We start from the raw sequence: 25433 nt of genomic DNA, 5'->3' as shown, positions 1-25433 counted from the left end.
TTATAATTGAGGAAGCTAGGAGCCAGAAAAGTTAAATGACTTTCCCCAAGGTCAAGAAGATTTTAAGAAACAGAACTAGGATTTCCACCACAGTATTGCCTCTTGGTTGGGGTTGTTATTCAGTAGTTTGTTAGTTGTGTCCAGCTCTTCATGATTTCATTTGGGGTTTTCTTGGCAAAGATGCTAGAATGGTTTGCCATTTGCTTTTCCAGCTCATTTCACAGATGAGGGAACTGACACAAACAGGACTTGTCTAGGGTCACACGGCTCATATGTGTCCAAGGCCAGATTTGAACTCAGGAAGATGAGTCAGCCTGAATCCAGAGATGTCACTCTATCCACTGTGCCACCTAGCTGCCTTTTTGATTAGGAACTTCTGCTTTAGGGTTTACTCAACCCTACTGAGTCTTGTATCCTATGTACCAAGAGTATGACCCAGTCAAAAGTTCCTTCTTAGAGAAAAACAACCGTAGGACTATCTAACTTATACATGAATAACAGATTATTAATGTACTTGAACTCTATGGATATAAAAGTGACTTTCTCTTTAGGATCTCTTCTGTTTTCTTTTAAATCCACCCCCCCCAATCCCATCCTTTCATGATCATTTCATTTTTTAAGATAGGTAAGTCCCAAGAAGATTCAAGGTCACACCATCAATCAAATTGATGACAATGCCTACTGGTTGCTTTGGTTTTTGCTTCTCCAACCATTTCTAATTTCCCAACATGTATAAGTTATTCACTATTTCTTAAAATATAATTAGTTTATTGATGATATTTACTGATTTGCATTTTCATGGCTTAGTCATTTCATCCTGTTGGTTGAGGTTGTTATTCAGCCATTTTTGTGACCAACTTTTCATGACCTCATTTGGAATTTTCTTGGCAGTTACTGTAATGGTTTGTAATTTTCTTCTCCAGCTCATTTTCCCAATAAGGAACTGAGGCAAATAGGGTTAAATGACTTCCCTAAGGTCATCCAGTTAATGTCTGAGGATAGATTTGAACTCAGGAAAGTGAATCTTCCTGATTCTCAGCCCAGTCCTGTATTCTGTTAAATTTTATGGTTGTGCTGAATATATGATTGGTGGTTGCCAGAGATTTAATTTTGAAATTCCAAAATGAATTACTAAAGTAAAATTGGAATTTATGGTAGTTTATTTACAATAGAGGGAAGATATTAAAGGAAGAGAGAAAACTCCGGATTCCTCTGAGCCAGGTAGAAATTCTAAGGCCCTAATCAGGGAAAGTGGTCTCAAGAAGATGGGCCTTTCTCAGAGGTTCACAACTACAGAAAAGCAGGGAAACTAAGTCAGCCTTTACACTTACCAAGATGACCATCTAAAAGGAAAGCAGTCTGAGCTCTCCTGCTTGAGCTCCTCCACGGGTCGAGTTCCACAACCAAATCTGAGTGTCTGTCTTCTAGTCTCTCCTCCGAGTGACTCTCCTTCACTCCAAGCTCAAGATACTGATCCTCCAGTCCAACTCAGGCAGAGTTCTTTGATCTATCTTTTATGGCCTCTGTGGTCCTCTATTTAAAGGTCTTTTTCTCCTGTGTCTCCTCCCCTAAATTTCACATCTACCAGTCATAGCAGATGCTCTCTCCAGGACTGCCCACTCTTTAGTTCACACCTTTTTTGGTTAGATTATACTTTTTTGGTTATATCACACCTTTTGTAGTTAATTCACACCTTTTCTAATTAGTTCACACCTTTAGTGGTTAGTTACTTTTTTGTAGATTAAAATGGGTAGATCTACTTCAAATACTGACTTAACACGTTTAGGGATTAAAATCTAAAAATAGACTTGGGATTACAATTCAATCTTTCCAGTAAAGAAAGAGCTAAGTATCTTCATTGTTACAGTCTCCACAATTCACTGTGCCACCTAGCTGTCCTATGATGATCTGCATAGAGAGAATTTCCTCACCAGGAGTCCCCCAATCTAGAGAAATCACAGGATATCCTAGCAGTTTCCTTTTTAACTTTTTAGTGATTTGCTTAAGGCATTAACAAATCATTGTGAATAATTCAATACTACTGAGTTGAGTGACTCCCCTACTCTATACTAGGGTGGAGGTGGGGATCTGTTTAAGGAGAACACCCACTAGGAGGTGAAATAGTGTGAGGCTAAATTAGAATGTAATTAGTATAGCGAGTTATACAGCACAGAATGTTATAATGTGCCTAATTGCTTTTCTCAGCTATTATGGAACTAAAAATAGTGGTTAAGGAAAGAAATACCTCTTACAAACATGACTTTTAAGCTAATTTGTTTTTAACACCAAAGATGGGTATGCTTTTCATTGCCAAGAACCACAAAGCCTAATGCCTTCAGGTTGTTATAGCCAGTCCCTAGATGTTGAGGAGATGCTTGGGGATTGAGAAACAAACCACAAACATTCTTCGTGAAAGAGGGACACACATTCCTTCTAGTTCTGTAATTGTATGGTCTTATTTCATGATAGTACTTTGCCAGTCTCATAATTTCAGTTCTTCTAAAGAGCAGTGATTTTAGTACTTAAAAACATATAGACAGCTAGGTACAATGGAAAGAGCACTGGATTTGGAGTTAGGACGACCTAAGTTCCAAGCCCACCTCAGAAATTTACTAGCTGTATGAGCTTGGACAAATCACTTAACCAGTTTCCTCATCCACAAAATGAGGATAATAGCCCCTACCCCCCAGAGTGGTTGAGAGGATCACATGAGATGATATTTTTTAAGAGCTCTGCAAATCTTAAAGTTTTATGTAGTTACATTCTTGTCATTATTATTAAAAGATCAATGATATCTTTAGTGTGGATATTTCCTTACTTGAAGAATTAAAATTGTGGATCTGTAAAGGGAATTGGAGGGGTACCAAGGTGGCTCAGGGGATCAGCCCTAGCTAGGTTCAGGAGGATCTAGATTCAAATCTAGCCTGAGGCACTTCCTAGCTGTATGGCCCTAAACAAGTCACTTAACCCCATTTGTCTAGCCCTTACTAATCTATCTTAGAGTTGTTACTAAGACAAAATAAGGGTTGGTTTGTTTGTTTTTTAAGAAATGGAGAGGTATATGGTTGACATGAGCTGGATAAGAATTATGCCAACAAAAAAATTATTAAAGAAGTGGTATAAAGGATATCATCAGAAAGAATTGTCCCCCAAAATGGAGGTGGCCTGGTCATGCAATGAAAATGAGAGATTGTAGGGGAATTCTCTTAACTGAGACTAATGGGACCTTCAATGGGTAGATGTTGTTGAGAAGCTTGAGGTCAGGAAACATTTCCTGATAATTGGGAATACACCAAAATATATTGAACTGCCTTCACAGGCCCTGAGTTTCCCCTTTCTTAGAAGTCTTCAAGCATTTGTTGAAGATATAGAAGGGCTCTTGATCAGGTCTAAGTTAGGTTAGATTGCCTCTCAGAACCCTTCTGAATTTGTGCTTCAAGGAAATAGACTTGCCAGAGCTATGAGCTAAGAAAAACAGCTCTCATTTCTAGAATTCTTTTTTTTTTAACCTTACTTTCTGCCTCAGAATTAGTACTGGGAATTGGTACCAAGGCAGAAGAGTGGTAAAGGCTAGGCAATGGGGGTTAAGTGACTTGCCCAAGGTCACACAGCTGGGAAGTGTCTGAGGCCAGATTTTAACCCAGGATGTCCCATCTCTAAGCTGGATTCTCATTCCACTGAGCCTCCTAGCTATAATTTTTCATAGGTTCTAAAGCATTCTATTCTGAACAACTTGGTAAAGTAGGTAATTAGAGCATATTTGAGTAGTGGAATCTTCTTTCCTTCCCTGCTCTAGGAAGTCTTCATAAAGACACCTTAAAAGAAGTTGGACCCAAGGGAGCTGATATAGTCCAAAGCTGCCCACTGTGGGGTTCAGACTAGCTCCAGTGATCCTTAGGACAAATTTGACTCTTCAGAATTCTCTCCTGAGAATTTTATTTGGACTCTTCCCAATCTCAAGTGAATTGGAACCCTCAGAGAGCTCCAGTATCATCTCATCTGCATTGAGAGCCCTATCTTAGAGACCAGATCTTAGAATGGAATCCTTCACACAATGTTCATTAGCATCCTGCTGGAATGCTTGAATTTTCCAGCTATGTAGTCCTCATGCCTACATAGAATCATCATGCACTCTTGTGCTTCCATTTACACAGTGTATTTGAGTCCTAAATATTGCACACTCATCTACATTTTATAAATCAAATACGCTTGAAGAACTTGCTGTTCCAAGCCCAGTGAGGTCTAGAGGTGATGCCTTAGGACTGGAGTTCTTGCTGCTGGAACTTCAGACTGTCTGATGAGGGGCAAACTGACCCAGGTTGGGAAAAGCCAATCAGGTTAAAGCTTCCATGCTAAGAAGTATTGTGAGTGGGGATGTGCTTCTAGTCTGAGTCACAGGGAGAGCCAGTCTCCATTTTTTTTTTTTGTAATGAAGAAACATAGAATATAAGCTAAGAACTGGAAGGAATCTCACAGGTCATGAAGTACAACCTGCACCTGTGCAGGAATCTTCTGTCACATGATTGCTATAGAATGATGCCTAGTTTTCACAACTTCAAGGGGTAGTAATTTAAACTTGTGGCACACGGCAAGCTAATACATGAAACATATATAATGAATAAAATGAGGCATGCTGTTTCCTACTTTCAAGAGCAAAAAGGATCATTCTCCCTCCGAAATTTAAGTTCAGAAAATCTTCTAGAATATTTATTAGCTCTTCAGGGTAAAGAAGACTGTTAACAATGGTTGGCTTTTTTTCTGACCTGCAGAGTTGCAAGTTACTGTTGAATTTCCTTTCCAAAGGCCAGCATTAGAACAGTATGCTTTTGTCTCTGGTGGATTTATCCAGGGGAAAAATGTTTTTTGCAACCCTCGCAAAAAAAGGATTGTTTTTCTGTTCCATGTGAAATTAAATTGTGGAGGGATATAATATACAATAACTGTCAGTATACCTTGTCTCAATTTGGTTCCCCATTTCTCTGTTCACAGATGGGTGCTTTATATAACTAAATACAACATTACATAGGTGTTGATTCCAAGGTAACTTCTGTGTATACCTATTATTAGCTTTCCAAAGCTGTCAGATGATTACTATGAAAGTATTTTACTGCTTATTTATTTTACATTTCTTTATCCTTCCCCCTGATCACCTGCGAATTACAAAGTTAAATGCTATTCATACTTATCCATAGTATTTTAAGTAGGTGACAAATGAGTATTTAGAAGGTATTTGTTCTGTTAGAAAATGGTATCCAGGGGGCAGCTAGGTTGCCCAATCCATTTAGATCGAAGCCCAAAAATGGGAGATCCTGGGTTCAAATTGAGACTCAGACATTTCCTAACTGTGAGATCCTGGGCAAGTCACTTAACCCTCATTGCCTAACTTTTTTGCTTTGGAACCAATATACAATATTGATTCTAAGATGGAATGTAAGGGAGAAAGAAAGAAGGGGGAAGGAAGAACAGAGGGAGGAAAGAAAAAATGGTACCTATGTCTTTAGACTTTAAAAAATAAGTTTTCTGAATTGTTGGAGTCAGAATGCAGATCAGAGCATATTATTTTTCACTTTAGTTTATCTGTATTTTTATTTTGGAGTTGTAGTTTTATATGATTATTCTCTCACAACAGTGACCAGTATGGAAATATTTTTGTATGATAATGCATGCATAACCCAGATCAGATTGCTTACCATCTGTGAGAGGAAGGGAGACAGTTTAGATCTTATAATTTCATAGAATTTTGTTGAAAATTGTTATTGAACATAATTGGAAAAATTAAATACTTGAAAAAAAGAAGCTTTCTGAGAGGTCCAGAAGAAGCTCTTCCATCTTATTAAATTCCCTTAGACTCTTCAGTAACAGTAAAAACAATTAGAAAAAGTATAAGCATGACTGAAAAGAGCTTGCAATGTTAGCCCTTTTGGGAAAATGTTCTTGTCGCATGTGATGTGAGGCTAGCCAGTCTCCCTTTACATTCACAAAGACCATTAATCTCAAAAGAATGAAGTTCTTATGTAGAATTTTTATCCAGCCACCCATAAACAAGGAATTATTGGAGGGCTTCCCAGAGCATCTGAAATCAAATCCTACACGTAACAGTTTACTCCTCCTTATCTGTGAGGCCGTTTCTGCCCCAAGCTAAAACAAACTTTGGGGGGGGGGCTTTGCTGAAACAGTTGTCCCCAAATAATTCTCTCCTTCCTTCTTTTAATAATACATCTGTATAAAAAATAGAAATGGTAAAAATTAGGAGAATTAATCCTTTTATTTTGGCAGTGGGGTGACACAATGCATAGCATGCCAGCCCTGGATTCAGGAATATTCATCTTTCCATGTTCAAATCCAGCTACAGACACTTACAGTGTGACCCTGGGCAGGTCCCTTAATCTTGTTTGCCTTGGTTTCCTCATCTGTAAAATGAGCTAGAGAAGGAAATGGAAAACCACTCTAGTATCTTAGCCAAAAAATAAGCCCAAATGGGATCATGACGAGTTGGATGCAATTGAAATGACTAAATAACAAATCCTTGACTTAACTTAAAAATAATTGTTGCCATTTTCCCCCAAAATGTAGATATGCATTTATTTTTTTAGAAGCATAGAAAACAAAGAGTTTAATAATTGGAAAGGACCTCACAGGTCATTTCATCTAAACTGTTTTGGAACACGAATCCCCAGATGACCATCTAATTCTCACTTGGATAATTCCACTATTCGAAACATACCACCCCTGATGCTATCTATTCTGGGATAGTATGGATCTTCTGAATTTTTATTTTACTCTTTGCCTTCCAAGTTATGTTTTTTTTCTTGTCATTTTATACATACTTGCAGAGCTCTAGATTCTATGTATTTGAAGATTATTAATACTGTTCTTTGTGCTCTTTTGAGAAAGGTAAACAAATACAGTATTCATTTACATTATTAGCCTTCTGGAATGACACTCAAAATGTTAAGAACAAAAACTATGTGTATAGTCTGTAACCGTGAAAATATGGTTTGCCGAGACTGTGAATTGCCAAAACTGTAAAGGTTTCGACCAAACTGTAAAGATAATTTTAATGTCTTGATTTATATTAAAATATAAGTGATCTCCATGGGAAAATTCCCAAATATGAAAATACCCAAGTCAGCTGGGTTTTATGGGGATTTTTAATTAATACAAATGAAGGAATTATGGGAAGAGAAAAAGAGAGAAAAATAGTAGGAAGGGCCTAGGCCATAGCCTTAAGAGAGACTAGTCTTTTATCACTCATCACAAGATCGTCCCAAGCAAACCTCCAGTCCTTCACTGAAATCTTCAACTCCTGTACTGAGTTCAGAAGCCCAGCTCCTCCAACTAACTCCAAACTTCCACTAAGTTCAGAGAGCCAGCTCCTCCAACCTAACTCCAACCTCCATGGTGAACCCTTTGAACTCAGTTCAGAGAGCTCCTTTTAAAGAGAAATTTCTCTTATGTCACCTCCCCTAAATTTTCACATCTACCAATCATAGATGTTTTCCCCAGGACTGTCCATTCTTAGTTTTCATCTCTCTTTAGTTCTCACCTTCTCTGGGTAGATTATATCTTCTGAGTATTTCACATCTCTTTTGCCTTTTGTAAGTTGCTTGACCTTTTAGTGATTAATTTAACCTTTATAGGTACTTAGCACCCTTTTGTATTAGATCTAAAAGTAGACCTAGCTTAAGATTCTAGCTTTACTATAAGTATGAGTTAGGGACTTTTCATTGTTCAATCAGGAGTTTACAACTTTATCTTCCCCGAAGGCACTGTCTGAGCAGGGTGGAGTAATTTTAAAGTTCTCAATACATTCCTGACCAAGTACCTATATTGTTACAATAGGGGAATAGCTTAACCAAATCTTCTAAGGTATAGTCTGAGCAATTCTAAGATTCACAAGTCCAATTGGAAAAAAATCTGATGTATATAATTATTTTCCTAAACATTCACATACCCGGGCATTAAATATCTTTCATGTTCAAAGAAGGATAACAATTGTCTTTCTCTGAGCAAAATCAGTTAAACTGCTGGAATTTGTGTTTATTTCGCCTAGATAGAGAGATCTGGATTCTGGTTATGACTCTGCCCCTAGCATACCATGTGACTTGGGGCAGGTCATTTCCCCTCTCTAGGCTTCAGTAAGATTCCTTCCAGTTCTAAGAGACTGTGATTCCAAGAACTCATTCCAAATCCTCTCTAGAATTGAATGGTAATTAGCTCTAAACTAAATTCATGATTTGACAATTTTTAAAAGGTTCATCTACAATTCTGGAATTTGTTTTTCTTAATCATCTGTGTTTATAATAGGTGGGTTTCTCAGAGGCAAGAGGGGAGAAAGGTAAAAAAGAAAAATTGAATCCTAATAAAAAATAATTTTTAAAATAAAAAATTGTTTGCCTATAAATAAAAAAAGATCACAGAAATTTTCCCTGGTGTCTTTTTAGTGAATTCGAAGATACAGAAGACAAACTCTTCAGAAATTATCTGTGCCTTCTATGAAGGGACAGACTTTTTTGCTTCTATCAAGGAAAAGAATTCCCTCTAATTTGCCTCTGGCAAATTCTGTATTTAGATCTTAGGTATGCTTAAAACTGAGCATATGAGGTTATGTATCCCCATTACCTATACTATGCCTTGCTTGCAGAAAGTTCTTTACAAGTAGTTGACGTCATCTCGTTGTTCAGTTGAATTAGATTGAATAAAATGTTCTGTTCTGGTCCTATTGACTTTTGGCAGGGAATAATGTTTGACAAATAGTTTTTGAGAGATTCTTCTTAATTTGTCTTGAACATTAATTATTACTTTCATCTAAGATAATTACAAACATTTATAGAGCACTTTAAGGTTTACAAAATACTTTATTTGCATTATCCAACTAGATCTTCACAATAACCCTGAGAAATAGGTGCTATTACCCCTCTTTTACAAAAGAGTAAATGGAAGCTGAGAGGGTGAATGACTTGCTTAGTTATATTGTTATTTACTCACCAGTTGGTGAAACAGGGGGATATTTACCACAAGCATAGGAAGCTGCCTCCCAGAAAAATGGATAGATGAGGACAGTTCTTTCCAATGATCATGAAGGTAGCTAAAGCATAGCACTTGGTCAGATAGTAAAGATCCCAGGGTCACCCACTGAATTCTAGGCCATTGCCAGTCATCTTGACTTTTGTCTTGCCACCGGACTTCGGTAATTCTGGAAGAAAAAGTTAGGCTGATGATTTTGTGCAATTCTGCCTCACTCAAGTCCAATTCATATGAAAGTCAAGACGTCACTGTCTGTGTCACTGGTCAAACAACAACTATAACTGCCATAAGGATCTAAGGCAGGATTAGATCTCAAATTATTATTTATGAACGCTATGAGGATTTCATTCATTCTGTAGAAGAAAAAGTTGTTCCAAGAGGCACTTGTAGAAGGTAAAATATTTTGAGTATTTGTAAAATGGATATTTTTTAAAGGGGGGTGGAATTCCCCTCTGGATATCTGATTGTATTTTCTTGAGGAATGAATTTACGTTTTGGGTATTTGAGATTGTAATTGCTATTGATTCTCAGTGTTTGGGGAATTGACATGTTATTTGAGTTGGGAAAGGATTGATAGGGCATCTAAAAGCTTCTGTCATCGAATGTGGAGGCCTAAAAAGGAATCTAATGGATTCTTCAAGCGAAAACTCTATTGGAAAGATACCTTCAAAGGTTTTTAGCTTAAAAGACCTAGCTTTTATTCACATTCCTCCATTTGCCCAAGAGGCTTTATATTTTATAGTTAGTCACAGAATTTGGAGTCCCTTCCAAAGAGACATAAAACTTTACTCTAACTTTAACATGGAGAAGAATGCCCTCCATTACCTTCCCAACAGATAATCATTCAGTTTTCACATAAAGACTTCAAGTTTGGGGCATAACTTTAACTGGGCAGGGAGGCCAGAGATTGTCTTCTAGAGCCCCAGAATTTGGGCAGTGGCATGCTCCTTGACTCAAGAAGTCCTCAACCTACTGTCCCAACATCTTGGGGTCCTCTGCCATTCCAATTCCTTCCCCATTTCCCATATCCCACTTTTGTCAACCACTACCTCTCTTCTTACTCAGGGTGAGGGAGTTGTAGATTATATAGATCAAAATCACTAGGACAGTCAAGCTACTCTTTCTCCTGGTACTACTGTAGCTAAACAAACTTTCCTCTGTGCTGACTGCTTCCAACTGGTTGATTTTTGACAAAACAAAACTGGTTCCCTTCAGTTTTCCCTCCCCAAGGCTTATCTAAGCTAAAAACCCTAGTATCGTAGAGCTAGGGCTAGAGTCCAATTTTCCTCAACTGAGATCCATGAAAGTTAAGTGGCTAAGCCAAAATTACCCTGGCAGTATCAGAGAACAGATTTGTAACCCCTCTGTCTTCTAGGTGTCTTCTTAAATCAATGCTTTCTACTGTGGCTTAAACCTTTTATATCCTGACTCTAGCCTTAAAGTATTTTTTTTTCAATTACATGTAGAAACAATATTTGACAATTGTTTTCTGATATCTTGTGATTCAGATTCTCTCCTTCCCTCTCTTCCCCCACCCACTGGTGGTAAACAGTAAATAGATATGTTAATCCAGTCCTTTCATGCAAAATATATTTCCACATTCACCACGCTGTGACATATCACACACACAATAAAAAACTCATGAAGCAAATAAAGTGAAAGATGATGTCCTTCGATTTGTAATCAGATTCCAACAGTGCCCTCTTTGTCCAGTCTGTTATTCCATATTGACTTCATGTTACTCCCTGCTTCATGCATTCTGTGTGATAGACAAGTGAGGTTCTATTTGACATGGAATGCCCTCCCCTTCCTCTCTCTTTTTGTGCAGACTATTCCCTGGGCTAGAAATATACTCCCTCATCAACTTTTCTCCCTCAGAATCCTTACATCCCTCCCTTGATACAAGGCGCACATCAAGTGCTCCATCCTCCATGAGGAGGATTTCTTGCTCATCCAGTTGTTAGGAGGAAACGACTTTCTTAGGATCACTGCAGATCTGGTTAGTGGCTAAACCAGGACTAAAATTCAGATCTCTTGGTTTCTAAATCAGTCTTCTTTGCATTATATCAGGTCTTTTCTAGAACATCTGTGGGAATTAAGAAGAAAATAATTAGAGGGTATAAATGTCTTTTTTCTTCTTTGTAACTCCCATAGAGCATTTTGCAAGCAGGGCACTCTCAGTGTTAAAAGATTGACTGAATCACAGCAGAGGAGATTTGACATTTTCTTCCTTAATAGCGCATGACCCTAGTGGCCAGTAAGTGAACAGCCATTGTGGTGTTGATATGTATCGGTAGAGAAGCTAATAGACATATTTCTTTTAACATGTCCACAGCCGGTTCCTGTTATCCCTTTCTAGGTGGTTCTGTTTTTACCAGTGAAACACGGCACATAAATGGGAAAGGGGGCGAATGAACATCTTTTTGAGGAGGTGCCCAGAACAGCAATAGGAATTGTTGGCTCTCCAAGGCTGAAATTGAAAAGCAGTCTTGCCAGTCTCAGAGGGACAATTCAACAGACAGCGATCAGGATGACCTTTGCGGCCACCTGCCTGGGAACAATGTAATCGAGATTTCTCAGGCTGGAGCATTTTCCCTCTACAGAAACTTCCCTTGTTATGGGGCACTTATTCGAGGATTTCTGGGTATGCTTTGCCCAGGAAAATAATAATAATGATTCGAATTTTTATAGCACTTTTGAGATTTACAAAGTTCTTGACATTCATTGCTTCATGTGACCTTCACAATAGCTTGGACTAGAAGACTCTGACATCCCTTCCAGCTCTAGAACTATGATTCTCTGATTCAATCACTGAAGCAATCAACACACATTTATTTATGTCCCAGATATTATGCTAGGTGCTGGGAACATACAAAGGCACACAATTAAATACTCCTTGCCCTCCTACAACTTAACTTCTCCTGTAGGAATATAATGTTAATGTATGAATAGATATAAGATATTTACAATGGAAATATAAAGTGAATGAGGTCAATAACTAACATTTGGGACGATCAAGAAAGGTCTCTGGAAAGTTGAACTTGAACCAACCTTGAAGAGAGCTAAAAGTTCCAAGAGATGGGGAGAGGACAGAATCCTTAGACACAGGTGACAGCCCAGGAAGAGACACAGAAGCAGGAGATGATGGGATGTCATATATAAGAAACTGCAAAAAAGGCCACTTTGAAGCATTGAGTTCATAAGTGGGGAATGATGTATAATTAGACTGGAATGATAGGCTGAAGGAAAATGGGAAAAACTTCAAATTCCAAAGAGAGGAATTTTTATTTTATTATAAACTAAAGATTTTGTTTTTTAACAGGACAGTGATATGGTCAGTGCCTAGTTTTATTTAGGAATATCATTTTGATCATTATTGTGGAGGATGGATTGGGGATCAGAGACTTGAGATAGGGAGACCAGTTAGGATCTTAGTGTGGACAAGAGGTGATAAGGGCCTGAATTAGGGTGGTTTGGGTGTAAGTAGAGCAGCTAGGTGGTGCAGTGGATAGATCACTTGGCCTAAACTCTGGAAGATATCTTCTAACATTCAAATCTGGCCTTGGACATTTACTAGCTGTGTGACTTTGGATAAGTCACAACTGCTTGTCTCAGTTTCCTCATCTATCAAATGGACTGGAGAAGGAAATGACAAACTACTACAGTATCTTTGCCAAGAAAACACCAATTGAAGTTGTAAAGAATCAGACACAACTGAAAAGTGGCCAAACAAAATGGTGTAAATAGAGAGGGAGGGGGCAGGTAGAAGATGTGTTGAGGAGAATCTGTAGAATATGGTGCCTATTTTACCTGTGAGGAGTTCAGAGGGTTTAAGTAATTTGTCCAAGGTCACATAACCAGTAAATGTTCTTCTCTCCATTGTATAAAGAATGATATGGTCTGATTAATCCAGCAAGATAGTGATCACATCCCATAGAAAGAACAGATACTGTGCCCCTGTCTGTAAACCTCATTGACTTTGAGGTAATGGTGGTGATTTTAGCCTCTGAGTTTAAAACCAGAACAGAGAAATTAAGGATTGGGAAGAAGTAAACCTTTCACTGGCAATTGGTAAGAACTTATCCCTTTAGAATTGTCCATTTAAATGCAAATAGCTCGTATAGGCAATGGATGCTTACTGGATCCTTGGGAAGAGAAGACAGGGATGCTCATTACGTTGTCCAACCTCTTTTTTTTGTTTGTTTTCAAAATAAATTTATATTGCTATCTTTTTGTTTTTAACATGGCCTAAATTCCCCCCATATTCCTCCCCTTCCCAGAGAGCCATTCCATATAACAACTGTTTTTTTATCAAAAAAAAGTGGAAAAAAGAGAATGAGAGAATCATCAGTAAAACCAGTCAATACATTGGGGAAAATATGAAAATTTCAGGTAATTTTCCACACTTGTGAACTTCCCACCTCTGCAAAGGAGAATGGGGAGAGGTAAACAGTAGGATCTTTTCATATCTCTTCTTTGGAGCTATGCTTATTTTTTTCTTTAACAAGGACTTCCCCCTTCCTGCCCGAAGGCCAAATTTATTCAATTTCTGCCCCCTCCAAATACCCTTAAGAGTTAAGGAGGTCCCTCATCTCTTGCATTTTACTATGTAAGCCCCTATCAACTATATTCTCCCTTTTTTAAAGCCTAAGCACCCCAGTTTCATTTACAGCTTGATAGTCCAATTCATTTTTACAAAAGAATATTTATTTCAGAGGTATATTAAAAACAAACATGCAAACATTCCCCCAACAGCTTGGGATGTATTCCACCTCCACCCATAAATCTCTGGGGAAGGGAGAGGGATTAGGTCCATAGCTTAAGCTAGGTCCTCTGTAATATAGGCACCACCAAATTCTAAGTCAGCCCTTCCAGGAAGCCCTTCCAGGTTTATCTCCCTGTACCTAGACTTCTCAGGGCTTTCTTCCTGGATTGGTTTTAATGTCCAGTCTGGAATCCTTTACCCAAGGTTCCCATGGCTAGAGTTCTCAAGTCTAAGGCACTACTCTCTGCACCTAGAACTTAAAAGGATAAATGAAACAAAACCCATTTCTTGGGACCACAGAGCCTAATGGGAAGAGAAAGGAAGCTCTTCCCTGCCCAGCTCACTACATGATACCCTCACTGTGAATGAACGTACTCCTTTGCCTGTAGATTCTATGGGATAAAAAGCTCTCAGCCTCCTTCAATCTATGAAACACTTCCCCTTGTCAGAATAGACTTTGGAAAAGTGGATGTAAATTTATTATCCCCCATATTCTGCTGTCTGTTATCATCCCCCATATCCTACTATTTGCCCATCCATGTGACTGTTCCACAACCACAAATACCTGTTTTAACTCTGTGATTTTACCCATAAGAGTTGTCCACATATCCACTTGAGATTTATGAATTTTTTCTTATGAGATTAAATGAAATGATAAATTGTTCAAAGGAAGTTAGTAGGGAATAAAATTGTTTATTCTTAGGAACACAAATTCAGAACTGGAAGTGCCTTAGAAGTCCATCCTTCTCATTTTACTAATGAGGAAGCTGAGGCTCAGAAAGATTAAGTGAATTCCATAAATTTACAGAAATAGTAAATGAAGGAGCTAGAATTTGAACTCATGACCTTTTACTCCAAAGACTCAGCTCTTTCTGCTCAAAATTGTAAGCTTCTCCAGGATAGGGATCATCTTCTACTTAAGCACTGGGCTAAAAGAAAAGTCAATAGACCTGAATGCTCTTGTTCTGGACTGTGGAGCTCTGTGATTTTAGACAATTCACTTTACTCCTATGTGCTCCAATCTCTACATGTGTGAAATGAGGACACTGGACTAGGCGATCTCTAATGTCAGTTATATTGTTTTATTGGTTATTGTACTCTGTACTTGAAGAGAACCAAAATGACATCACTGATGTCTTTTGACTCAAGTATATATTTGGTTTGAGTTGTGAAAAGTCATCAGCTTCATTCTCTCTTCTAAAGTCATTGAAGTCCAAAGGCAAGACAAGTCAGGGCAACTTGTGATAGTCCAGGAAGCAGTGGGTAACTGTGGCTTCTTCATGTCTGACCAAGCTCTAAGCACTCCATGATGCCTATTTCTGCTGCCTCCTTGACCATTGGAACAAATTGTTCTCACATGCCCATTCTACCAGAAGTCCTCACATGCTTGGGATAGACATCCCCCTAACTCATCAATGCATTTGAGACCTGTTGATTAATCCTCACGTAGCAGGTGGCTCTGGTAGAAATGGCAGGATGAAATAAATGTGCTAATGAAGAGGAAATTCCTCTTTCTTCCTTCTCCTTCCTCCTCTTGATGGAAGTCTGATTACTCTCTTTGAGAAGGGGCTCTTCTTTCTTTTTTTTAAAGAAATACATTAAAAATAATAGTAGTCAAGAGATTGCTAGCACATTGCCACCATATACTTTGGGGCTTCTTATTGTTTCTGGTCTCAGAGAGAAATTGGCCACAAAATATAGTTTTTTCTTTCTCCTTTGCATGCTCTAAAAAAAAAAATTGTGGCTCAAAGTTCCAGCCAGTTTGTACCAGCAAATCCATATTGAGTTTATGAAGCTTCAGTACTCATATTCCCTTTCAGAATAGACTTCCCTCCATTCCTGAACTCACTACTAGCATCCAAGTCAACAGAATCAGTATAGATTCAAGCAGCCCTCTGGATTTTAATACAGCATCACATATTATACTGAGAAAACACTTAAAACAAAATTATTTAAAGAAATATGAGTTTTAAAACCAGAGGTCACAGTATGCTGCTACAGAAAGGAGAAGGGAAGAAAGGTCAGTATGGTGGGCTTTCCTTCTCTTCAGATGCCCATTAGGGAACAGATCACGAAAGAGAATAAAAGGAGCAGATAAGGAAGAGTAAATTTCAGTACTCTCGGTCAGCCCAAGGAGGACTCTATAAATTGGTCTCACCAACAACCTTTTTAGAGCTTCTCAGATGGTCAGTAGAAGGTTCCAGAAATCTCTTTCTCTGTCTATGCAGGGCTCATCCTGTTACTGGGGAGCCAGTGGAATTTAGACAAAGTTCAGCATTTAAGAACTAACTATGACTTCTTTCAGCAGTGGCAATTCTCTGCCTATTCTCCAAGATCGAAGTCTTTGACCTTCTCTGCATCTTACTTGCTTATCTTGGCTTCTATGTTTTGTTTTTTATCTAAAAGTCTACTCTTCTAAGGTCTAGGTGGGTAGAATTCTGGTTGTTCACCCACCTGTCAAATCTGAAATCTCTGTAGAGTTCATAGAATTCCCAGAAGAATGCCTCACCCTGACCACCATTACCAACTCTTTTGCCCTATGTGCAGATCGTTTGGCTGAGATCCAAAAGATGGATTACAAAATCTAAATTTCCCTTCCATTTGTAACATACTTGGTACTTGCTGGATTTCAAGGCATATTTCAGTCTTAGTTCCACATTTAGCCACTGTAAGAAGTCTGGACAATGTCAGTAGTTGGGACAACTACTGGTGATCACTGCCTTGGGTTCAAACTTGTACTATATGAGTTCAGGAAAGAAAAAAAAATAGGCCAGTGAAAGCTAGAAGATTCATACTCCATGGAGAAGGTGATACTTGAGTTACAAATTATGTCAGTAATGGATTTGGCTAAGTGGAGGAATTAATCAGACAATTCAGTTTAATTTAAATTCAAATCAAGATGCATTTATTATCTCCCTAATATGATCAATACACCACAATAGGCAGCTGAGATAAAAATATGAAAATGAAATTGCTCCTGCCTGGAGGGATATATATAACATTTCGCTGGGAAATAGAGGATGGAAGAAGGAGAACAAAAAAGAGAAAGATTTTACCCAGGTATAACAGTTATTTCAGGAGGAAAAGAGCATGAACACCTGAGGTCAGGAATCTGGAGAAACTGGCAATTGAGTTATGCTTTTGAAGTAAGTTTGGGCTTCTAAAGGACAGAATTGTGGAGGAAATACATTCCAGATATGAGATTGAATTGCACAGAAGGCAAAAGACAGCATATATAAGTAGTAGCTAGTAGACTCATTTGGCTAGAATGGAAACTGTATGAAAGAAGATTGGAATGGGAGGGGGAAGGTTTCAATACCAGTCAAATGATTTGAGCATCTTGTTTTTTGAGTGAGTCAGTGATTTGGCCAGATCTGTGTTTTACCTCATTGTTAATCCTAGATTCCTCATCCTTGATACTCAGTTTCTAAATCACATCACTTCTACCTCCACAGCATATCTTGTTTCTGTCCTCTCTCCATGTACATACCCACCACCATAATTCATACCTTCATCATTTTCTTGTATCAACTCTTACAGTAACCTTTCAAGCAGAGTATTTGCATTAGCCCTGTCCTCACTCCAGTGTCTCCTTTACAGATCTACCAAAATGATTTTCCTAAAGCCCAAGTCTAACCAGTCTCTTCTACTCCATAAATTCCATGGGCAGCCTATTACCTTCAGAATCATGTATAGATACTATACAATTGTTTATTTCCTCCCCTATTATGTATTTTCAGGAATATTCTGAGATTTTTCTCACATGCATCGGAATGTTGGGAATGTTAACAAGTTTCATCTCATGGACAAATGCTTTATCTACACATATTCCAAAAGGCTTGTGAATTTCAGCTCTTTTCATTTTGGCAATGCTGCATCTTGACAGATTGTACCCTTCAACTTGTGCTTTTATAAATCTTTCTTTTAAAGCTAGAATCTAAATTCATTAATCATACAGAATTGAAATATACATTGAAAATATTGGAGAAATATTCATTCAAATGTCAAGTAGAAAAATTGGAATTAGCTTTACCAAATAACTACTTTTCTGGTATTCAGAGTCCTTTATAATATAAGTTTCCCTGGTTGTATCCCATGCCTCTGCCCTGCTCATTTCTGACTTCCCTACTTTCCTTCAAGTTCCAGATAAAGTCCTACCTTCTACAGAAAGCTTTTCCCAATCTCTCTTAGTTTTGGTACTTTCCCTTTGTTGATTATTTCCATTTATCTTATCATACATATTGTTTACATGTAGTTATTTATATGGTATCTCCCCTCTTTAGATTGTGAGCTCCTTGAGGGCAAGCTCCCAGCTACCTTTCTTTTTATCTTTAACAGTACACAGAGTTAGCTGATACATAGTTGCTACTTAATAAATGTTTATTGCCTAACTCCATGCACTAGGAACTTATTTTTCACAGGCAATAGTAAATCATCACACACCATGATCAGGACAGATAGAAAGATATGTACAAAGAACAGAAGTGAATAGGGTTAAAGTTCATAAGAAGCAGCTATATTTGCCCACAGAAAGGACGGGGGATCCAACAAGAGGTGCTTGAAATGAAAGCTAGAACAGAGCAATAAAAATACCATTATCAGGGTCCCATTGGATTACTCTTGCTGGGGTGTGTTAAAGTAAGGAAAAGGCAAGACAGGTCTTGAGCTTCCCAACTGTCAGAAGAGGTAAGAGACCTTTAAGAATAGAATGGGCTATGCCAAGTGCTCTTTCTCCAAGCCGAAGAAAAAGCTTTCATAAAATCATCCTTTTCAGAGAATAGCAACAAAAAAAATGGGGAAAATTAACAAGCAGCAACAGACAGAATGGGGGGGCGGGGAGAGCCAACTCAGAATAGATCTATTCTTCAAACTGTAGAATTTATATTACTGTAATCCATAATCTTCCCATGGCATAGAAGACTTCTTTGGCTATGCCCCATGCCTACACTCATCTTCCTAAGTTCAAATCTGGCCTCAGACACTTACTGGCTGTTTGAGCCTGGGCAAGTCACTTAACCTTGTTTGCTTCAGTGCCTCAATAAAATAAGCTCGAGGAGTGAAATGGCCAGTCACGACAATATCTTTGCCAAGAAAACCTCAAATGGGGTCACAAAGACATGACTAAAACTACTGAATATCAACATAACTAAACTATTTTCCCTCCTCTTCTTTGATTACTGACCTTTGTGGCTTCCTTTAATTTCCAACTAAAATTACTACCTTCTACAGGAAGCCTTCTCTAAAGCCTCCTGGTTCCACTGTCTTCCTTCCATTGTTTCCTATTAGTCTCTATACAGCCTGCTTTGTATGTGTTTATTTGTATGTTGTCTCCCCCAGTAGACTTTAGATCCATGTTGGCAAAGGTACCAGGATGGCATGGAGAGGGCTACTCTGTTCCCCCTCTCCATAGTGCCTAAGGACATTTTTTGCATGCATGCCCCCACTCTTCTGTCCAGTCACCCAATGTGATCATTTCCTCCCTTCACTGTTTGTAGTAAAGAGGGGAGCTCACAGGTCACTTGAAGTTGCAGTTTGGGCAAGCAATCTCAAAAACGTTCACCAACACTGCTTTAGATTATCTCCTCTGAAGCAGAGACTCTTTTGCCTCTTTCTATGCCCCCACCATTTAGTACAGTGCCTGGCACACAGTAGGTGCTTAATAAATGCTTATTGAATTAATATCTCTTACTATTTAAGCCTATCTGTATTTGCAGACATTCTTTTCCTACATAAACAAACTAGATGACTTTACAAAAAAAAATTATAGAGCACTTTAGTTATCTTCATCAAGGAATTTTTTCCTGAATGTACAAGGCAAGGTTTGGAGAAGGGAACACCTGCAAATAATTTCCATAGATTGGGTTCTGCCAAGTATTGAGTATAGGGATTGCCTATTGACCTTGCATAGTCTTTTTGCACCTGATTTCAGTAAATTCTGTAGTAACCCAGAGTGAAGGTGGGCTCCAGGAGTATAAAGTCACACAATTGGTTGTCATACTAAACGAGAGATTAAATGGTCCTGTGACCGACTGTGGTTGATCTAATCCTTTCAAGAGAGGGAACATGATAGTTTTCTGAATAGCCTTGTCACACACACACACACACACACACACACACACACACACACAGAGTGAGGGGCTAATTTCTAATCCTTTTCATGATTCCCATGTACATTCCCTTGGAAAGGTTAGGTCCAAACCAAAAACAGTGGAGTGAACGTAATACTTACTATGACTGCAGCATGTTTTTCTTGAGCACACTAGTAAGCAGTCTGATGAGAAGATACACTCTTTAAAGGAGACCTTTTAAGATGAAATTTTGTTCTACTGAGGACTCTTTTGTTGTTTGCTTTGTGAGATACAAGGACTAAAGAGTTAATCAGGTGGCCAGTGTACTGGCTATGAGACTCTCCATACTAAGTTTGGCTCTTCTCAGAAAATGGACCTTGTCTCTTGCCAAGGCCAGACTCTTAAGTCTTTCTAGCATGATAAAATCTGCTCTATAGATATAGCCTTTGAGTGCCAGGTTCACCTCCATGCCGTGATGAGACATCAATGCAGGATGTTTATGCAGATTGTCACCTCCCACTCAACATAGCACATTGAAGAGAATACTGACCCTGAAGTCAAAGGACATGGATTCAAATTTTGCTTCTGACATTCTCCCTGGTCCACAGTTTCTTCACAGTTTCCTCATCAGTAAATGGAAGAGATTAGACTAGATGGTCTCTGATATCCCTTCCAGCCACAGATATATGATCTTAAAATATGCAGTTATAGTTTTTCCTGCAGAGCAATGTTGAGAATTGACATGAGAAAAGAAGTTTATATCTTAATATGTAGAGTTAATATATAGACTTAGAAAGGTTTGGGATACCCAGGTCTAGTTCAGGAAAATGTAGATGAGACAACAAAATAGTAAAGCAAACTAGCCTTATTAATAGGACATACTTAAAATTTGAAGGGAATAAAGGACAATGGTGGACATAGATCAGGGCTGCTATAACCCTAGATGGGATTAGGTGAATGGTACTGGGACCCAGAGGAAATGAGGCAATGAAACCTGTAAATTCTGGATTTTATTAAATGGAGTTATTTTGGGGGTCTGACATGACCATGAATTTGGGGGTGGGAGTTAGGCATGTGTATGTACCTAGGGACAATTGCTGATTCATGCTGATGAAATGGGGGTGGATAAATTCCTGGGGAAATGGTGGCTAGTGTAAGGATAATTTTAGGGTTGTGACCTAATCTAAATTAATTTGGTTGCCAGAGAAAATCCCAAATAAAATACCCAAGTCAGTTTGGAAATTTATGGTGATTTTAATTAATATAGAGCAGCGGTTCTCAACCTCTCAATTTGTAGCAATGAGAATACATAATGCATATCAGGTATTTACATTCCAAATCATAACTGTAGCAAAATTACAGTTTTGAAGTAACCACCAAAATAATTTTTTTGTTTGGGGTCACTGCAACATGAGGAACTGTATTGCGAGGTTATAGTATTAGAAAAGTTGAGAACCACTGATATAGAGGGAATGAATTAAGGAGAAGAGAGAGAAAGTGGGTATAGGATTTCTCCCACCTGGCCTGTGCCAGGGAGAGTTCAAAGACCTCTGCCATGAGGTCTTTGAAGAAGATTAGAGACTTTCCTAAGAGGATAGTGTTTGGAGGGTAAAGGAGAAAAGAATCAGCCTAAATTCCAAGAGAGCTCAGTGAAGATGCCTCACCTGAAGTAGGCTACTAAGCTTCTCCCAGTATAGTATCAAGGAAAACTCACCGCCAGACCTGGACAATAGCTGCCACCATGCCAAGATGCCAAAACACTCAGCAAGCTGCCGCCAGAGCCACCTCTCCGCCAAAGAGCCCGGAGAGAGGAAGTGACGTGAAATATATAGATGGTTTTTACATCACTTTCCTGCATCTCACATGTACCAATGGCAGCTTAAGCTTGACTTAGGACAGCCCAGGCATCTGTCAGTTGTTTCTTATTTGTCATTTGCTAGCATGTTTGTCATAGGCCATCCTTCTCAACATTTAATCCTTAAGTATGGGTGTAGACATTCCTGTTTTTGTTAGACTAAGTAGGGTGGAGTAATCTAAAGTTCACAATAGTTGTTATTTCAACTTTCTGCCAATGGGAAAGAGGCTTTGGTTAATTGTTGTTAATCTTACTGTGACAGGGTTTTGAGTTCTTCTGGACTTTTTTGTTTGGCAGAATGGGGAGGCTACTAGAGTTTTTACTGTTTGTGGGTAGTTTGCAGTGTTTCAGTTGGAAAACACATCACACTAGTTGTAAGTCATAGAACTGTTGATCTAGAACTGGCAAAAACCTTAGAGTCAATTTAGTCCAACCCTCTTATTTTACAGATAAGGAAACTGAGGCCCAGTAAACTTAAGTGACTTGCCCAAGATCACACAGGTAGTAAGTCAAAGGTAGGCTATGTAACCAGGTTCTCTAACTCCAGAATCAGAGTTCTCTTTGTGGTGTCTTGAGCCCTGAAATCCAGACCTGACTTATCCACTATAATTTTAATAAGTCTCTCTGAGCTTCAATTGCCTCATCTTCAAATGGCAATAATATTACCTGCTCTGTCTTCTTGATAGGGTTGTTGTGGGTATTGAGTGAGATAGTGTTGGAAAGGCTCTTTGAAGAGGTATATAGAATGCTATTCAAGCCTACAGGATAATCTTCTTTCTATATTTATTTCTAGTTTCCACTGGTGGCTGACTTATTCCAAGATGACAAGGACACAGCACCTGCTCCTTCATCTGGGAAGGGGGCATCTTCGAAAATCAATGTCCGTTCTGCTAGACCTCCCATGAAAGCTCCCAACAAGAAGCACAAGAAAACCGTGGGGCATCAGGTCAGTGTCCCTTGACTTCATGGGTACAGAAAAAAAGATTTCAAACCTATTGTCCTACTGAGAGGTTTTGACTCTAAACTGATAATGTTAATGGAGCTCAACTTTCTTCCCTCTAAACCATTCCATGATCTAGTAAAAGTCCTAGATTCTCTGTCTCAGAATGCTTGGATGCTAGAAAATAGAGATTTCTCCTCTATCCTACTTAACCTAGGACCTCCCACATATTAGAAGTCCAAGCAAACTCCAGTACCAATTCCTTATGGTTAAATTGGTTTTTTGTGTGTGTCTGTGTCCGAAGATGATTATGTAGGTAAGACAGTAAGTAAGGTAAGAGTACAGAAGAAGAAAATGAGACCTGGAGAGTTGAGTTGATTTGCCCAAGATCATGGAACAAGTCTAGTGACTGATCGGCAACCTAAACCTCAGTCTTGAAAGACCCAAGTCATTTCTGTGTGCACCTTGCCATGATGCTAATTGTTTGATTGTTTTAAAGGTTATGACTATTTCTTTCATCATTACCAGTTCCGCACCTCCCTGAACCTGCTCATGGAGACACTGAATGCTACAACGCCCCACTATGTGCGCTGTATCAAGCCCAATGATGAGAAGCTTCCCTTCCAGTAAGTGCTCCTTTTGCAATGGCTCAATTCTTCTGGTCACACAGGAGTCAGTTTGGAATTTGGCCTAAGACCTCCAAGGAGGGCCAGAGAGAATAGGAAGGAAGGGTGTTTCTGAAAATTTGTGAAGAATTTTGTTGTTTGATTGTGACCAATTCTTCATGACCCCTTTGTGACTGGAATTTTACTGGCAAAGATACTGGAATGGTTTGCCATTCCTCCTCCAGCTCATTTTACAGATAAAGAAACTGAGGCCAACAGAATTAAATGAATAGCCCAGGGTCACATAACTGGTAACTGTCTGAAACTATTGAACTAAAGAAATGAGACTTCCTGATATTACCAGTCCCAGCATTCTATCCCTTTTGCCACCTAACTTTCACCCTGTTTTTTTTATTTAATTTTATTGATTAATTAAGAAAATTTTTCTATGGTTACATGATTCATGTTCTTTCCCTTCTCTCTTCCCCACCCCCTCCCATAGCTGACACACAATTCCACTGGGTTTTACATGTATCATTGATCAAGACCTATTTCCATATTATTGACATTTGCACTAGGGTGATTGTTTAGAGTCCCCATCCCCAATCATGTCCCCCTCGACCCATGTGATCAGGCAGTTGTCTTTCTTCTGTTTTTCTATTCCCCTAGTTCTTCCTCTGAATGTGGATAGTGTTCTTTTTCACAAGTCTCTCAGAATTGCATTGCTGCTACTAGAGAAGTCAATTACATTTGATTGTACAACAGTGTATCGGTCTCTGTGTACAATGTTCTCCTGGTTCTGCTCCTTCCACTCTGCATCACTTCCTGGAGGTTGTTCCAGTCTCCATGGAATTCCTCCACTTTATCATTCCTTTGAGCACAATAGTATTCTGTCACCAACATATACCACCATTTATTCAGCCATTCCCCAATTGAAGGGCATCCCCTCATTTTCTAATTTTTTTGCCACCACAAAGAGCACAGCTATGAATATTCTTGTACAAGTCTTTTTCCTTATTATCTCTTTGGGGTACAAACCCAGCAGTGCTATGGCTGGATCAAAAGCTAACTGCCCCATTTTGGAAATAGATATTGAATATAAAGGTAAGAAACAGCTTTGCAGAATGACATGAATGATCTCTAGCCAAATAACTAGTCTTGAGTATTCCTCAGTAGCAATTCACAAAATAAATCCAAGCCATTGAGAATTTATCAAGTTTCTATTATGTGCCTTTATATGTCTTTGTGCACACTCATCTATCCTAACCCCGCGGATGAAAACGCACAGAGACAATCATTCTCGGTTACTATTATATGCCTATTCCTGTGCGTGGCAGTAGATACAATACAAAAGAAAGGAAAATAATATTGCATTATAGGGGGGAAACAGTAATGACTTTGGAGCCAGAGGAATTGGGGTTCAAAGCCCAGCTCTGTTACTACAGGTATAATCCCTGGACAAATTGGTTCATGTCTATGGACGCAAGTTCATCTACAAAATGAAGGAATTGGCCTGAGGTGGACTTTAAGGTGCCTTCTAGCTCTAAATTTCTGCTCTTGTCATCCTAAAGTGACAATATTTCACTGGCCTCATGAATCTTGCTTTGTTAGGAGAGATAAAGATAGACACACTTGAAACTGAGAACTTTGCCAAAACTCTATTTGTTTAAGTGCTAAAGTAAATGATGCTGCTCTTAAGTGCTGATTTGGGTGGGGGGGGGGGGGGGGAGAAGGGGGTAGCACAAAGGAAACAGTGAGTTTATGACATAAACATTAAATGCTTTAACATTAAAATAGATAGCAAGTGCTGTGTGCAAAGATTGGAGAAATCACTGTGAACTGGAGTCATCAGGAAAGGGTTTATAGAAGAGAGAGGGCTTAAGTGGACCTTGAAGAATGACTAAGATTCTGATAAGTTAAATGATGGTGGGGAAAACCCTTTGGGGTGGAGACAGTTGGGGGAAATAGCATAAGCAAAGGCACAGAATTCAGAATGAGAATGGAATGGTAAAATGATGGACATCTACCTTCAATGAGCTACTTAAGTATGGTACAGACCTAGAAATGGGAAGTCCTGGGTTCAAATCCGACCTCAGACACTTCCCAGCTGTGTGATCCTGGGAAAGTCATCTAACCCCCATTGCCTAGCCACTCTTCTGCCTTAGAACCAGTG

The 25433-nt window shown here is 38.8% G+C and overlaps 1 protein-coding gene across 2 annotated transcripts in view; it reads left to right on the top strand.

Annotated features, from left to right (window-relative positions):
- The window catches only part of MYO5B (myosin VB), a 571959-nt gene that overhangs the window by 399872 nt on the left and 146654 nt on the right, over window positions 1-25433 (top strand). For both annotated transcript variants that reach the window (XM_007486667.3, XM_007486668.3), the window contains exons 15-16: window positions 22509-22661; window positions 23184-23281. In XM_007486667.3, coding sequence (XP_007486729.1) covers window positions 22509-22661; window positions 23184-23281 — 251 coding nt within the window. The remainder of the gene's footprint in view (window positions 1-22508; window positions 22662-23183; window positions 23282-25433) is intronic.

Source organism: Monodelphis domestica, chromosome 3, assembly GCF_027887165.1.
Source record: "Monodelphis domestica isolate mMonDom1 chromosome 3, mMonDom1.pri, whole genome shotgun sequence".
Taxonomy (NCBI): domain Eukaryota; kingdom Metazoa; phylum Chordata; class Mammalia; order Didelphimorphia; family Didelphidae; genus Monodelphis; species Monodelphis domestica.
The sequence above is the reverse complement of the archived record's forward strand: the minus strand, read 5'-3'. Positions and strand labels throughout refer to the sequence as shown.